We start from the raw sequence: 15,495 nt of genomic DNA, 5'->3' as shown, positions 1-15,495 counted from the left end.
TCCGTTTCCTTTCAATTGGAAAAAGGTAACGTAAAAGCTTGATTTTTTTGTGGAAAAATGTCAAAATTACCAAAGGAAAAAGGAGCTAAAATTCAGAGCAAGATAGCACTGTTTTAACCCTTTAAGGACGATTGGAACACCAGTGTTCCATTAAGAAAATAATTTTTCCTGATTATCTAAACACTGAGAGAAATCCGGAAAAGTCAAAATAACATTCCGGAAATGTTAATTTTACCATGCAGTATTGATCCGAAATCGGTGTAAATATTACCCTTTTTAGGTGTATTATGGGTTAAAGTTACTCTTTTTTCATGTTGATTTTACCCTCAAAAGGTGTAAAATTAACATTGAAAAATGTTAATATATTTTTACACCCGAAAAGTGTTAATGTTATGACGAAAAAAAGTTAATCGTAGCCTCTTTTTTTCTCAGTGAAGTCATTTTTGTCTTATATTTGTGCCTATTTGCAAACTAGACGGTTGAAGGAATCTAGGATATTTTTTGCAAGTCTCCAGATATTTGCTACCTATATAGTAAATTTTTAAGCCCAAAGATGACGAATTCTTATATTTTTATATTGAAAATTGATCTTAAATTTTTTTTATACTTTCAATGTTTTTAAGCAAAACCGTTTTAGTAAAAAGAAACTACAATTCTCAAACATAATATTTTTTATTAGAGTGAAAATTATCTGTTATTGGTATCGTCTAAAAAATTACTTCAATTTTTGGGCTATTTTTATCCCTGTTCATACACTGAGAAAAAAATGGGAGTGCTATTGACTTTGTTCCTCATAACTTTAACACTTTTTAGGTGTAAAAATATATCAACATTTTTTAATGTTAATTTTACATCTTTGTAAGGATAAAAATAACATGAAAAAGGGTTACTTTAAAATTAACATTTCCGGAATGTTATTTTAACTTTTTCGGATTTCTCTCAGTGTACAGACAAAAAATACACCAAATCAGACTCTATTGGCTTTCCGAAGGTTAGATCTAAGGCGTTTCACAAGTTTTGTTTATCGGTTTCATTTGTATTGCTGATTTTCGGTCAGCGAAAACTGTCTCGTCGTTAAAGGGTTAATAGGAAAATGAATGGGCTCATTTTGTTGTGAGTGTTTCAATTTCCCAAAATGAAACACTAAATATTGTGGGTAATTCTGTGAAAAAAGTTTATAACTTTTTGTCCTTTGTGCTATCAATTTTGATTAGAAACTAAGATGAAAAAGGCATTTTCTTCTTGTCGGATTCCACGATGTTCTTAAAAGTCTAAATGTACTTATCAAATCCGCAAAGGAAAGGGACCTCTTCAAGGATTAATTAGCTTCGCTACGCAAGATTTTAATAAATAAAATGTTAAATTTGTAATGTTGATGCAAAATGGACTTATTTAGAAATTGTACACCAAACAAATGTTTTTCTTTAATCCTGGCTATTCGCTGGAATGAAACTCCTAGGGACAATCACTGATTCTGAGCAATTCCAAATCAAATATTAAATCATCAAGTCATCAATAAATCTCTTTGCAATTGACCTCATAGCTCTCAAAGTTTCTTCAAACACCAAATAAAGTGTAATTCCTTCCAGAGATTACATCATAATGCGAAATGATCCCTATGATCCCCAGATAATCTCTTACAAATCACTGACAATCTCAATAAAAGCTCCTCGAGAAGTTTTTGCCTCGTCTGTGAACTTTTTCACCCTTTCCAACCCCCGCAATCTCGGCGAATAAAAAGCTCATGGATAAAATGTGTTAATTGAATTGTAGCTCTTTTTGCTATACCCGAGGGACCCCTGTGGTACACTGACAAACCACAAATGTATTTCCATCAATTGGATTTCTCATTATTTATTCATAGGGTGATAATTAGACCGGGTGAGGGCAATATTTGTGGGTACACCATCGTCAAAATAGCCATTTTTGGGTTGAAGTTGAGGACCTAAAGTACGAATCAATTACCTCCGTATTGCGCTGAAATTACATCATTTCCACACGGAAGCTTTGGCAAATTTGGCCAGATTCCATGATTGGCTCATCTCATTCACAAATCATTTGCATATCAATTTACACGATGCAAAACCCAGCGAACAGTTAAGGGGAATATGGAAATATTGCCCACTTTTTTCAGGACTCTACCTCGAGTTTGTTAAATGGAGGCTAAGAGCTGTGGGAGATTGTAAAATTTAATTAACTGCTTGGTCAATGCCAATTTTAAGCTCAATCGCGTGGGAAAGTTTCTTGAAAAGGGGTGGATAATTGCATATTTGTTATGTCTTGTAAAGTTACGACAAAAATTAAGATATGTATTTGTTCCTCTGTTTCGCAACAAATAATATAATATATTATAGGTAAATGAATGCTTGTATCGTCCCAACAGGATAGGATGTGAAGTAGTGGACTTATTTACTAAATAAAATTATCTATTTGGCTTTTCAAAATTTACATACAAATATATAACTTTATACATATATAGCTTTTAGAAAATATTAAAATTCTATAAAAGCTTCGGTTCACATCCTCCTCAACCCAAAACGACAATGAACTGACAGAGTATTCCTAGATCTGAGATAGACTTGTCACAGATAATTTTCTCTAATAAAGCAAGAAATATGCTTTGATTAAGTTAATTATCATGGATATTTCCCCAAACGAGAATATTCTAAAAACCGGGTTCAATATCTGAGATATTCCTTGCTCGATTCCCGACATTTAACATATTTTAAGAAGATTTATGAGTGCTACAATAGGTGTCAAAAGTTTGTTGCCTCACGTATATTCGGGAAACCAGGTGGAAAAAACATTAGAAAAAAATTACCTTTTAAAGTTTTTCTTTTTACAAATTAGTAGCCTGTATTTCGTAGATCTTATTTATGTACTTCAAAATAAATAATTCATTTTATTTGATATAAAAAAAATTGTTTTCCAAGAGTTGTTAATTTTTTATGCGTCAAAAGTTTGTTGCCTCATCTGAAAAGTTACTCCAAATGGTTAAATACGTGCAATAAATATCATGTCATCCTGTTATGTTTTTAATTTATGTCACTTGAGAGACAAATGGTGCGTTTTCATGCATTTTTAAAGTTTTCAATGGTCAATATTTCCACATTAAAGTGATGATAAATAATAAGAAATAATTGATGATTGAAATTGATAATTTGTAATTTAGGTTAAAATGGCAAGTTAAAAAGAAGTTGAAATAGACGAAATCGTTTAACTCTTTTGTCTCCTTTGGAACTCTGGGTATCCATGGAAACAACAATTTTTTAGACTATCTAGAATCGATAAAAATCTGATTCTTCTAGATAATTACAAACTATAAGGATGCCCAAATCTAGGATACTTTTTGCAGGATCCTAATTAACTCCTGAGCTTAGATATTTTTGGTCAAAAATCGTGAATTTTCGGTTTTCTGCTTCCTTGCAGATATCCAGACTTTTTTTTTATATTTTTAGACCAGAATAAGAAAAAACCTCTCGGGGCCAATAAGTATAAAAACTAACAATTGAGACGCTAAGAGCAGAAGTGGACTGTTTTAATAGGGAAATGTATACAAAGAAGACCACTTCTGCTCTGAGCGTCTCAATTACAGATTCCATAAATTTGAAAAACATTTTATTCTTAAATTTTCAAAAAACTTGTTCAAGCTTTATGAGTACTCTCGTCCCCAAAAATCTAGAGGTCAAATGTAAGGTTATCGCGCCAATGCCCGCCATTTGCTTTTTGACACCAAACACTCAAGTGAATTGCAAATGTCACAGTTATCCACCCCCTGACTCAAAATTTCACAAATGTCGATATTGCTTGAATATTCCGTTCTCCACCATCTTCTAAGTATCCAGAGGGAAATATGAATATTCTAGGAATAAGAAAATCTCTCCAAAAAATCATATTTCCGGGGTTTCCTATTGAAGCATTTGCAGACACTTCAGAAAAACCCTTTTTGTTCACGAAATAGGTAATTATTTCATTTGAAAACTTCACGTACCATTAACAATAAAGATTAGCACTTAATTTAACTAAAATTAGCCAGAAATGTGACATTAAGTGTTAAACAAACGAATAAACAACAGTCACCTCATTGTGTTTTTCATTGGAAAACATGGTCGATCTATGAAAAATTCAATGGTGAAAAGGTACACTTTCAATTTTTCTGAAAAATTAACAAATTAAAATTTGTGAATATGAATGGATTTTCGCTTTATTTGGAGCAAAATTAACTAAATGAAACTGTGGTATAGAAAATATATAAATATAATAATTTAGTACTGCATTTATCATGGAAACAATGACGTTTCCATTTAGAGTAGCGAAAGATTTCCATTTGGAGCAGGTTTTGAATTAGCTTAATTTACCGTATTTAGAATCAATACAAAACCAATTCTTGTGGATGATTACAAACTATAAAGATGTTCAAATCTAGGATATTTTTTGAAGGACTTCGACTAATTCCTGAGCTAAAGATATTTTTGATCGAAAAATCGTGAAATTGGCTTGCAGCATGTGCTGCGGTCCTGAAAAGGTTAATTACAATATTGCTTACCTCTCAAATTGGGTTGAACTATTCACTCCAGTAGTTGTTCTTTCAGCACCTTGACATCTTTCCTAAACATCCTAAGAAGGAATATTGTTCAGTAGTTGTCACAGTGATAATGAAAGACTACAAAATATGCTTATTTTTCTTCAGAAATCCTGCAAGAATTATTGCGCTGAGAATTTAAACATTTACTTTTAATATGGCACTGTTCCCTCTGGTCACTTCACATCCCAAAATTCATTTGCAGCCTCTGCAGCACGTGAAATTAAATTGACGGGCGAATATTTAAATAATAAATTTCCCCAATGTGCTATTTTAATATTTTATATTTTCCTCCTTCTAAATTATTAATCTAAACACAGTACATCGTAAAACTATAGTTACAATCTTATCTCTCCTCAATGCAAACACAACACTGAAAAAGGGGTTTTAAAAGAGACAACTTTCAGTTGGGCAAATGAACACAAGTCCCAATGGAGATGATAGTAAAAATAAATTAATTATCAAACACAATTTTCAGTGCCATGGGACACAAAATAAAAGTTGACTAAATCTTTCTATTTTTCATTGTGAGAATCTCAAAGATCTATCGAATAGTGTCGTAAAAAAAATCAACATCACATTTGGAGCAAGAAAAGAGAATGATGAGCTATTGGCTCTGGATTTCTTTTTTTTTTTAATAATCTCAGGGCATGGGTAAAACACCAACTCCAACACCACCTCCATGGGCACACATTGGTGCATCAAAGACCCATGTATCCATTTCTGGACAATAGATCTCCATGGACATGAGATTGGACTCACCATTGTAGCCTCCAATGGCCCAAAGTTTACCCATATTGGCACACAAAGCCACACGGCTACGTTTCACATTCATCGACGCCACTGGCTTCCACATATCCTTTTCGGGATCGTATACCTCGACAGAACTGAGGAAGGTGTTACCATCATAGCCACCACACGCGTACAGTTTGTTATTGAGCGTCGCGACGCCAAGACGACACCGACGATTCAGCATCGGCTTAACTTTGGTCCACGTATTCGTTGCCGGATCATATCGTTCAACCGAATCGAATATCGAGAGACCATCGTGTCCGCCCAGAGCATAGATGTACTGTCCGAGTGGAGCGACACCACCTGCTGACCTATACCTCATCATTGGTGCCACACTCGTCCAAGTGTCCGTTTTAGGATTGTAGCACTCAACTGAAATCAGATAAAATAATTCTATTTCTCTTACCTCTCTTTAAAATAATCATTTGTGTCTTTCTAATAATATTAGATGAGATCATATATTCTGTCAGTAGAAGAGGTAAAAAGTTTGGAGTGGTATATCTCCTGATGAACATAATTGGATGAGTGAACTATTGTTGGAAAGCTTGGTTCATTAGCTTTCAGAATCTGGTATATGTAATTGGCTATGGGTAAATCATGGTCATCCAGAACCATTTATGTCGAAGAAGACACTTTTTGCAACGTCTTTTTTGGCCATCTACTTCTGGGACCAGGAGTGACCCACTTTTCTCGCACTTGGACTGTTCGTTAGAGGAACTCAAAGGGTATAATTTGTAGAAGAAACTTTTTTTTGGACATCTTACTTTTTTTTATTCATCGACTTTTGCAAGAATTTTAACATTTTACACGCAAGGAAAAAATTACAAAAATCCTAAAAGAGTGGTTTCTGGAGGGGAAGGATAGACGTGGGGATGAAATTGATATGATATTTGGATTCCTTGGATCAACTTATGGGGGAGTACTTAGAACATTCCAAGTCGATATCTTCATTAGTTTGTCCAGAAAATGAGATAGAAGGATTTCTGTCATTTTTTTCTATGCGTGTAAAATGTTAAAATTCTTGCAAAAGTCGATGAATAAAAAAAAGTAAGATGTCCAAAAAAAAAGTTTCTTCCACAAATTATACCCTTTGAGTTCCTCTAACGAACAGTCCAAGTGCGAGAATTATGGGTCACTCCTGGTCCCAGCAGTGAATGGTCAAAAAAGACGTTGCAAAAAGTGTCTTCTTCGACATAAATGGTTCTGGATGACCATGATTTACTCATAGCAGACTACATATACCAGATTCTGAAAACTAATGAACCAAGCTTTCCAACAATAGTTCACTCATCCAATTATGTTCATCAGGAGCTGAGATATACCACTCCAAACTTTTTACCTCTTCTACTGACAGAATATATGATCTCATCTAATAGAAAGATAGCTCAAGGATTTACGACTTCTCTAAACATTGAAAATTCGCCCTACTACCGCTAGTGGCGCAGCACTCGCTTTTATTAAATTGATGTCCCCTTCGAAAATAAAAAAAACTTCCAAGAAGCTCCTTTATTTTCATGATCTCTCTTCTGAGGCTAATGTATTAGAAATACTTAAGACTTAAGCCGTGACACGGCTCAACGTACTTTGTCCTTGAAAGACTTACGATTTAAGCCGAGACACGACTTAGTGAAAATTATGGAAAAGTAATTTAACCATTATTTCGAATATAATTATGCTAAGCCGTCACTCGGCTAATCCTCAGATCTGTCAAGGCCCCAAGATAGGGTAATTTGGAATTATGTCTAATTTAAAAGTGTGAGATGATCTAACAGTTTTAGATGGTAAAGGGGAAAAACAACGAAGAAGTACTTTCGAATGTAAAGTCTTTTACTTTTTCGTGGTGTCCCTTTTCTCTTTGTCCATCTGGATCAGTGAGAAAATTTCAAAATTCCAAAAATACACATGATTCCGTATTACCCCTTCTTATACGGGCTTCTGGCTTAACTCCTCTAATTCCTCATCAAGCATAATTGTTTAGGAAATTGTTGTTTAGAATTAAGGGCGAATGATTCATTAGATTTTGAAAAAATAAATACATTTCCTTGTTATTAAGATTTTTGAAACTTTCGGGAACTGGCCTAAACCTCCAGTCTGAAGTCGGCATTACCCTAAACAAAACAATGATGTGACGAAATTCCCATAAGTTTCCCACTAACCAAGCCGTTTCTCGGCTTAAGCTGAGATGCGGATTATTTAGAAATAAATGGAAATGTAATCTGCTCATTATTTTGAATATAATTACGTGAAGCCCTCTCTCAGCTTAAGTCATAGGTATGTCTAGGGCATAAAACACATTATCTTGAAGCACATTCAGTCTACAATCAAATCCAACAAGCAAAAATAAAAGGTTCTTCGTAATATCTCAAACAGACTCAAACTGATCCCCGATCATTTAGCTTGTAAATTTTGGCAGTAAAGATTTATCCCAAACTGTCATAGACTGAAAGTCTAGGATCATCGATTCGAGGTTTCTTGCATAAATTTTCTTAAATTATTCTGATAATAGGGAAACCGACCGAAGAAAAGAATTTTTATTTTGGGCTGAATCTTCTTCCACCCGACGACTACCAGACTATCCCTTTAAATTAAATAATTCCGTTATTTTCAAATTTTACATGCTTAATAAATATGGAGGAACAACCTGAGTCTATATGTGCGCTAATCCTTTTGAAAAGGTGAATCATATTAATCCTCCGAAAGTCTGTAAGACAACTAATGAAATAATGCTTTTTTATTTAATTTTCCATATTTTCTCTCCTGAAGTATATATGCTTTACATGTTAAACTCTGTAAAAAGATCAAATTAGGGAAAGTTTAGAAGAACTATCACTGAACGAGATAATTTAATTCGATTACCGACTGAAAAAAAATGCATCTTTTTGATCCTTTTATCAACAATTTTTCCTGATTGATGAAATCATGACTACTAGAGTCCTAGAGCTAAAGAAAGTAATTGAGATATTTGTTTTTCAATTGCTTCTTGATATTGAACGAAGTGAGAGCTTAGGATAAGTTCTTCCATGTATTGTGTTATTGACAACTAATATAGATATTACACTGTTGAACTATAGAGTGCTACATGATTATCCTGGGTATTTACTTTTACTGAGAACTTTTTTTTACTGAGAATTACTTTTATTGCCAGTGAATTGAGATTTATAAAAGAATTGCAAAAAAGACAGTGAAAAAAATTCAGGAACGCTTGCATTGTGTTATATGTCAACAAAATTTTGAAAATTCAACTGTCTCTCGGATTTTTTTATGTCACTCGTAAAAAGAGTCCACGGATAAGTGAGAGTCTACTGAATACTGATTTCTCTGTGGAGTTCAAGCAATAAAAAAAGCAAAATTTTCATCCCTTTCTTAACCGTTTTGCATATGTTTATCTCATTCGTTTCATCCTTTTCTTTTTATTTTAAACGTCACAACAAATTCAATTTAGATCAATGGCGCTAGCACACCTTTTAGATCAAGACAATTTCACGAAAACAAAATTCACATCCTTTTCTTTCTCAAATTGTTTGGATAAGTCCGTCCTACTCTTTCATACTCTTCTTCTTCTTTGGAACATCACGCCAAATTCAATTTTAGTTCAATCTAATTTTAAGTAAGACAAAGTGAAATATAGATATGCAAAACGTTTAAAATAGAAAGGCAAATTAATTTTGATTGATGAAGGTTTTCTTATCTAAAATGTGTGCTGGAGCCATGAACAATTAAATTTGCTGGAATAGTGGCTTTGGCATTTTTTTTTAGGTCAGTTAGTCCCTTTGTATCCTCCTTCTTCATTTAAACATCACAAAAAAATCAATTTAGTTCAATCCAGAAAGAAATATATGACAAGCGATTAAGGAGCGCGAATTTGTAATTAACTCGATTTTATTAACTAATTTCCATAGCCCTGCTTGATAATGTGCCTCAGTTCAGAATTATTTCTATGTGACGGTCAATGAGTATTGATCCCTAAAGGCCAAAGAATAATTTCCGGCCAATAAAAAAATTATTACCAAATTTCAAAAGCCTCAATCGCCTCAATACTCTGCTTGACTTTCTCTCAGTAAAAAAATGACCTCAGGAAGGAACAATAAAGATAACGAGATCATTTCTGAATTATCCAAATACGACGGTTTCTTTTATAAGTGACCCCTAATTAACTGTTAGTGAACCTCTTCAAATAATGAATGAACTGTAACTTGGGGTTGGTAATGGCTCTCTCCAGAAGAACCTTGGGAAAGTACAAATGACCCCATGATTTGACATGCAATAATATTGCAAGAAGTCTCACCTGTGTTGAGTGATGTAACACCGTCATAGCCACCGCACACGTACACAAGATCATTGAGAGCCGCAACACCAACCGCACTTCTCTTGCACATCATGGAGCGTCCTTGAGACCACTTTCGCAGTTTCCGGTCGTAGATTTCCACCGTGGACAGCCGTTCTGTGCCATTGAAGCCCCCAAAGGCATACAACTTACCCCCAGTCACTGCTACTCCTACCCTGGACCGTAGCATTGACATCGGCTCTCCCATGGTCCACTGCATCTTGATGGGATTGTAGATCTCGCACGTGCTCACTGATTCTCCGGACTTGGTGAGTCCGCCGACAGCGTAGATGTAACCAACTGCACTGCAGTGTCGCTGTCTGGTCCTGAAGGATTGGGAGGAAGATGAATTGATGCCAAGGGAAAAAAGGGATGAAAGAAAAAAATTACCTGTAGCTCTGAACGAGAGCCCTTCTTTCGGGCATTAAATGGCAATCTTTGGCCTCATCCACGAGATCTCGGCACTGATGGGATGTCTTGATCAATTCTTCAGTAGCTACATGATCAGCTAGGAACTGTGGTGACAGGAGAGGAAGGCGCACATTGGCAAGAACCCGTGGCAAGAGATTTGTTCTGCCTGTTTCGTGTTTGACCCATCTCATGCATGCCTCGAAGATTTTCTCTTCAGACGGCACATTGAGTTCATCCCGGCGCACGAGATCAATCAATTCCTCAAAGGTGAGAGTCAGGAATTCATCAGACTCTGCCACAAGATAGAAATACTGATGGATAAATTTATCAGCTGCCGACACCAAGTGCGTACAGCTCAGGGAATCAGCAAAGAATCTGATGCCAAGGACATTGTGGGCTGAAAATTTGGAGATGAGAAAATCCGCACATGCATCCCGGACTTTGTTGAGTTGCAGAAAAGATGCTCCCACCATCAATCCCTGAACATTCTGGCTATCAATCTTTACTGTTCCGCTGTAGGCAAAGTTGATGAGACTCTCCAGAGCTCTGATCATTCAACCAATGGAGTTTTGGTCATAAAAAAGATTTTTGGAGGAAAAAGTGAAAGTGACCATGTGTTTTTTGGGTAACACAAGACAAAATAACTCACTGTGGTTCAATTTCCTTCATGGTGATCTCTTTGATCCGACTCTCTGCCATGTTATTCGTGAACATGGCATAGAAGTAGGGAATTGTGGCACTAAGGACTATTCTGTGAGCCGAGAAGGAATGATCTTCCACCTGAAAACACCCATCCGGACACAGGATTTTTATTGGGGAAAAATACCCTGGACAATCGATAAAAGAAAAACCACCCACCTTCAGCGTGACATCACACAATTTTCCCTGTCTACGAATTTCACGCATCAACGGAAAGCTCTCGGAGAAGAGATCATCCTGTTTGAAGAGGACGTACTTATCGTCGGTGCTGCCTTTCTCATTTCCATCCATCATCAATTTGAAATTCTAAAAGGGATCACTTGAAAAGTCCAAAACAAAACCACCATACACCAAGCAAGCACCAAAAACAACTGAGAGACTATCTTCTTCTTCTTCCATTTAAATACACCAGGCGCCTCCACCATGAACCCCTCCGTTGGAATTTTTGCGAAAATTTCACATGTGAAATATTCCCATGTGAATTTCACGAACTTTTCCCGAAAAACTTTTTAGGATCTGTGATTTCGTTTATGAATAAATTCTTAATTTCTTAAAATCCTCCCAGTATACTTTATTATTTCTACTGAAATAGAAACCCCTTGACCAAATTTGATGCAATTGTTTTCAAAAAAAAAAAAAAACGTTTCCAGCATATTTTTGCTGAATCGATCAGCTAATAAGATATGCTGACCGATCAGCAGTTTTCAAATAAAAAGTACTAACCAAATACAGTAGACTCTTCGATATCCGGCTGACTGGGGGACAAAATGACATTTAGGTTTTTTGAATGATCAACGGTTTTTCTATTTTGTGCAGTGTGAATTTATTTTCTGTCTGACAAAGAAAAAGAGAATTTTCTTCATGGTGTGCTTATTGTTGGGGACGTAGCAGTTTTATGGATTGGGTTTGGTTTCAGTTGGCAGAGCTTAAGAAATAATTTTGCGTTCGTTCGTCTTGAACAATTTTTATGTGAATTTATTTTACTCAATCATTACTATGATTTTTCATTTTCATTTTTCATTTTTAATATTTCTCCCTCCTGGTGCTTGCACCCACTTCTTGAATTTCAATCCAGTAACAAAACAATCTTTGCGGCCACCGCCGTCTTAGCGTTGGTGTCCAACCTCAGGAGTGAAAACGGTGGAAAACTCCATCACTGGTTGTATAAGTCAATTTTTTTATCCAATAACGTGCACAATTTCTTGCTTGAGCTGTAGGTCGCATCAGTCGTCTCCATCTTGAGAATCTCTCAATCTTTGGTACCAGCAAATCGTCCTCAGGGACATCAATTATCATATTCACCATATGAACTTCTTCGTCATTCTCACAATCATTGATTATATTTTCGATTGGCCAGTCCTTCTCATCACATTTAAGGAAATTAGGTCCCACAAACCACTTGCTATTTTCACTGAAGTCACATTTCACATTTCTTGTAGCCATGTCAGCAGGATTCTCTTTGGTAGGAACCCATTTCCAATTCCTGATGTTAGTCTTCTCGTCGATCTCGTTGATTCTGTTGGCCACAAAAGTTTTATATCTTCTGGAATCACTTCTGATCCATTTTAACACTGTTTGGGAATCACTCCAGTAAATTACTTCATCGATCTTGATGTGAAGACAATCTTTCACTGCGACAGCCATTCTTGTACTCAGTCTAGCTGCTTGTAATTCCAGTCTGGATATAGTCGAGCCTTTGATTGGAGCAACCATGCTTCTTGCACACACAAAACTGACGTCAATTCCATTCACTGATTCTATCCTCAAGTATGCCACTGTTGCATAGGCAAGGCTGCTGGCATCCCCAAACACATGTAGTTGAATTTTCAAAGCGTGAGGTAAATTGACTGAATAACACCGAGGAATCTTTACTCTGTCGATCGTCTGAAGTTCATGAATGAACTCCCTCCAGTTAGTCAGGACGTCTTCAGGAATCTCTTCATCCCAGATGATCTTATGGCGCCAAAGTTCCTGCATGATCATCTTTCCTTTCACAGTAAAAAATGCTAAAAATCCTAAGGGATCAAACACAGACATAATTACCCTTAGAACTTCCCTCATTGTTGGAACTTTCTGGGAGGAGAACATGTCCTTCGGGATGTGATGGAAATTGGTCTTGAAGGTGAAAACATCATCTTTAGAATCCCACCACAATCCAAGCACTCTCTCTGGTTCGTCTTTGTTGTTTAGACTTTTCATGTTGTCCTGAAGAGTATCCAATATTCTTGCATCATTTGCTGTCCAGTTGACTACATCAAAACCTGCTTGATGCTGCACATATATGATGTCTTCAATGCGTTGTTGTGCTTCTTCTATGGAATCAGCAGTGCCTAGGTAATCGTCACAATACGTGTAGTCTAGAATTCCCTTCACAGCATCAGGAAACTTTTCTTGAAACACCTTGGCATTCACATCTTTAACATAAGCTGCTAAAGCTGGAGAACAAGATGCTCCAAAGGTCATAACTTGCATCTTATATTCATCTGGTGGCTTATCTCTTGTCATTCCGCGCCAGAGAATCCTTTGATAATTGACGTCTTCTTTTCTAATGTACACTCTATGGAACATCTCTCTGATATCCCCCATGAAGGCGAATTTTCCTCGTCGGAAATTCTCCAGAACTGCTGGCAATGATCTCAATAAATCAGGTCCTTTCAGGAGGAGATCATTTAGAGAAACATCATGAGACTTTGCTGCACAGTCGAACACAACTCTGATTTTTCCTTTAGCTGGATGAAAAACAGAAAAGTGTGGTAAATACCACACATTCTCGGCTGGCAACAACTTTTCCTCATCCGTGATCTTCACAAGATATTTCTTCTGAATATGATCGTCCATTTTGGCACAATAAGCTGCTGCTAATTGTGGGTCTTTGTCCATCTTTCGCTCCACAAACGTCAAACGTTTCAGAGCCATGTTCTTGGAGTCAGGCACTTTTGGGGGCTGTTTTTCTTTCCATAACAATCCAGTCTCAAATTTTCCATCACTAGTCCTCTGTGTTGTTGATTTCATAATTTCCAGTGCCTTCTTGTCGTCCCTTGAATATCCTTGTCCAGGAAGATCAGTCCCAAAAGATTCCAATGAGAATGATTGTTTAACCATCTCATATAGTTCGTCTTGGCGCTCTATAGTCGTCATAACTCGAGCATCATGAAAGTCTTTGTTGTTAAGTTGGCCCATAACTACCCATCCAAGCCAAGTCTTAACAAGATATGGAGAATTCCATTGGCCATGAATGACTTCTCTTGACGTGATTAAAGGCACATTATCCAGACCAATTAACATTTCTGCCTCAACATTATTCATGGACTCAGGCTGTCCTTCAGATAGATACTTCCAGTTCTTGGTGAGATTCTCCACATCAACAGACTGTTTAGGTAGCTTCATATCTGTTACGGTGTGAACATTCTTCAAGAAGTACTTCTTCGAATCCTGAAGAGTTCATTTGGGAGTCTTCACCATTTGGGAGTCCTCTTCAATGCATTGCATTGATGTTGCCCCTTGCCATCTTAGCACCTTTGAAGGTCCAGAAATTCCCAGTCTATCTGCAAGTGACCGTTTCATCATTGTAACGGTCGATCCTTCATCAAGAAACGCGTATGTCTTGATGCGTCCACTTGGTCCTCCCACAAAGACAGGGACTACTTTAAGTAAAACTGTCCCAGAAGTCTTTGACACATGTGCAACTGTATTTATTGCACTTGCTCCCTCCTGTCTCGAAATCTCGCTTGATGTTACCTCTTGTCTAGGAATTTCAACATTCGATGTTCTCCTTTCAGGGCTATTCGTTTGTGGTCTATTTTGTCTCGGAATCGTCTCTGTATGTAAAAGAGAATTATGTCTTCGTCCACAACCATTCACAGAACAACGAATATTTCTCTTGCAAGTTGAAATTCCGTGATTTGGCCTGAAACAAGAGAAACAAAGCATGTTGTTTGTTACCATTTTCCATCTATCATTTACTGTGGCATTCTTGAAAATATCACAGCTGTAAGGTGGATGTTTCCCCTGACAGAAACTGCAAGAGTTTCCTTTCTTTTCAACAACTGCAGCCACAGTCTTCAATTTTTCTTTTCCTGTCGTGGTGTTGTAAATATTTGCAATCGGCAACCGATTTCCCGCTGCACGAGCCTTTACAGCCAGCCATTCAGCTAAAGTCCTCATCGTTACCATATGCCTAGTCTCCCGAAATTCGGACCATTGGATTTGCATCCCCAGAGGAAATTTGGTGAGAACTTCATCCATTAATTGTGGATTTTCTATATAGCAATTAAAATTGAAGCTTTCAATTGCTGCCACTAAATTGGTCAATGTGGCTGAAAATTTAATGAGGGTGTCTGGTTTGTCCTGTTTGATTGATGGTAAATCCTTCACCTTCATAATCATGGTCTTTATCAAGTATTCGGGTCTTCCGAATCTTTCACATAGAGTTTCCATGATATTTTCCACGTTTTGTGACGAATATAAGAGAAAATGTACAGCCTCGCGTGCATCTCCTTTCAGACTCTTTTGAAGAAGCATGAGTTTTTCGTCGTCTGTGTATTGGCATACCCTGGTGATATTCGTATACCAGGATAAATATACGGGGAATTCTTGAATATTTCCGTCAAAATATTGTATTTCGTTTCCCATCGTCTGTCTTGTGAGAAACTTTTGCATCATTTCCGTAGTGTCGGTCTCTTTCTTC

The 15,495-nt window shown here is 36.6% G+C and overlaps 1 protein-coding gene across 1 annotated transcript; it reads right to left on the bottom strand.

Moving 5' to 3' along the window:
- Positions 1–4,848: 4,848 nt before the first annotated feature.
- Positions 4,849–11,214, bottom strand: LOC129809825 (kelch-like protein 18). The gene is made up of 5 exons (XM_055859939.1): positions 10,968–11,214; positions 10,759–10,889; positions 10,089–10,655; positions 9,660–10,024; positions 4,849–5,746 (listed from the first exon to the last, which is right to left on the bottom strand). The coding sequence occupies exons 1-5, from the start codon at positions 11,100–11,102 to the stop codon at positions 5,226–5,228; spliced, it is 1,719 nt and encodes a 572-aa protein (XP_055715914.1). The 5' UTR covers positions 11,103–11,214; the 3' UTR covers positions 4,849–5,225.
- Positions 11,215–15,495: the final 4,281 nt, after the last annotated feature.

The sequence above is a fragment of the Phlebotomus papatasi genome, chromosome 1 (assembly GCF_024763615.1).
Source record: "Phlebotomus papatasi isolate M1 chromosome 1, Ppap_2.1, whole genome shotgun sequence".
NCBI classification, from domain to species: Eukaryota; Metazoa; Arthropoda; class Insecta; order Diptera; family Psychodidae; genus Phlebotomus; species Phlebotomus papatasi.
Note: the sequence above shows the minus strand (reverse complement) of the source record. Positions and strands in the feature narration are given on the sequence as shown.

What these genes read in the sequence shown, in the direction of transcription:
- LOC129809825 (XM_055859939.1), bottom strand. Translation starts at nt 11,102, where the DNA reads ATGATGGATGGAAATGAGAAAGGCAGCACCGACGATAAGTACGTCCTC. An exon ending in TGTGTGATGTCACGCTGAAG is followed by an intron (nt 10,890 to 10,967) that starts GTGGGTGGTTTT and finishes GGGTGTTTTCAG; the next exon opens with GTGGAAGATCATTCCTTCTC. An exon ending in ATGAAGGAAATTGAACCACA is followed by an intron (nt 10,656 to 10,758) that starts GTGAGTTATTTT and finishes TTGAATGATCAG; the next exon opens with AGCTCTGGAGAGTCTCATCA.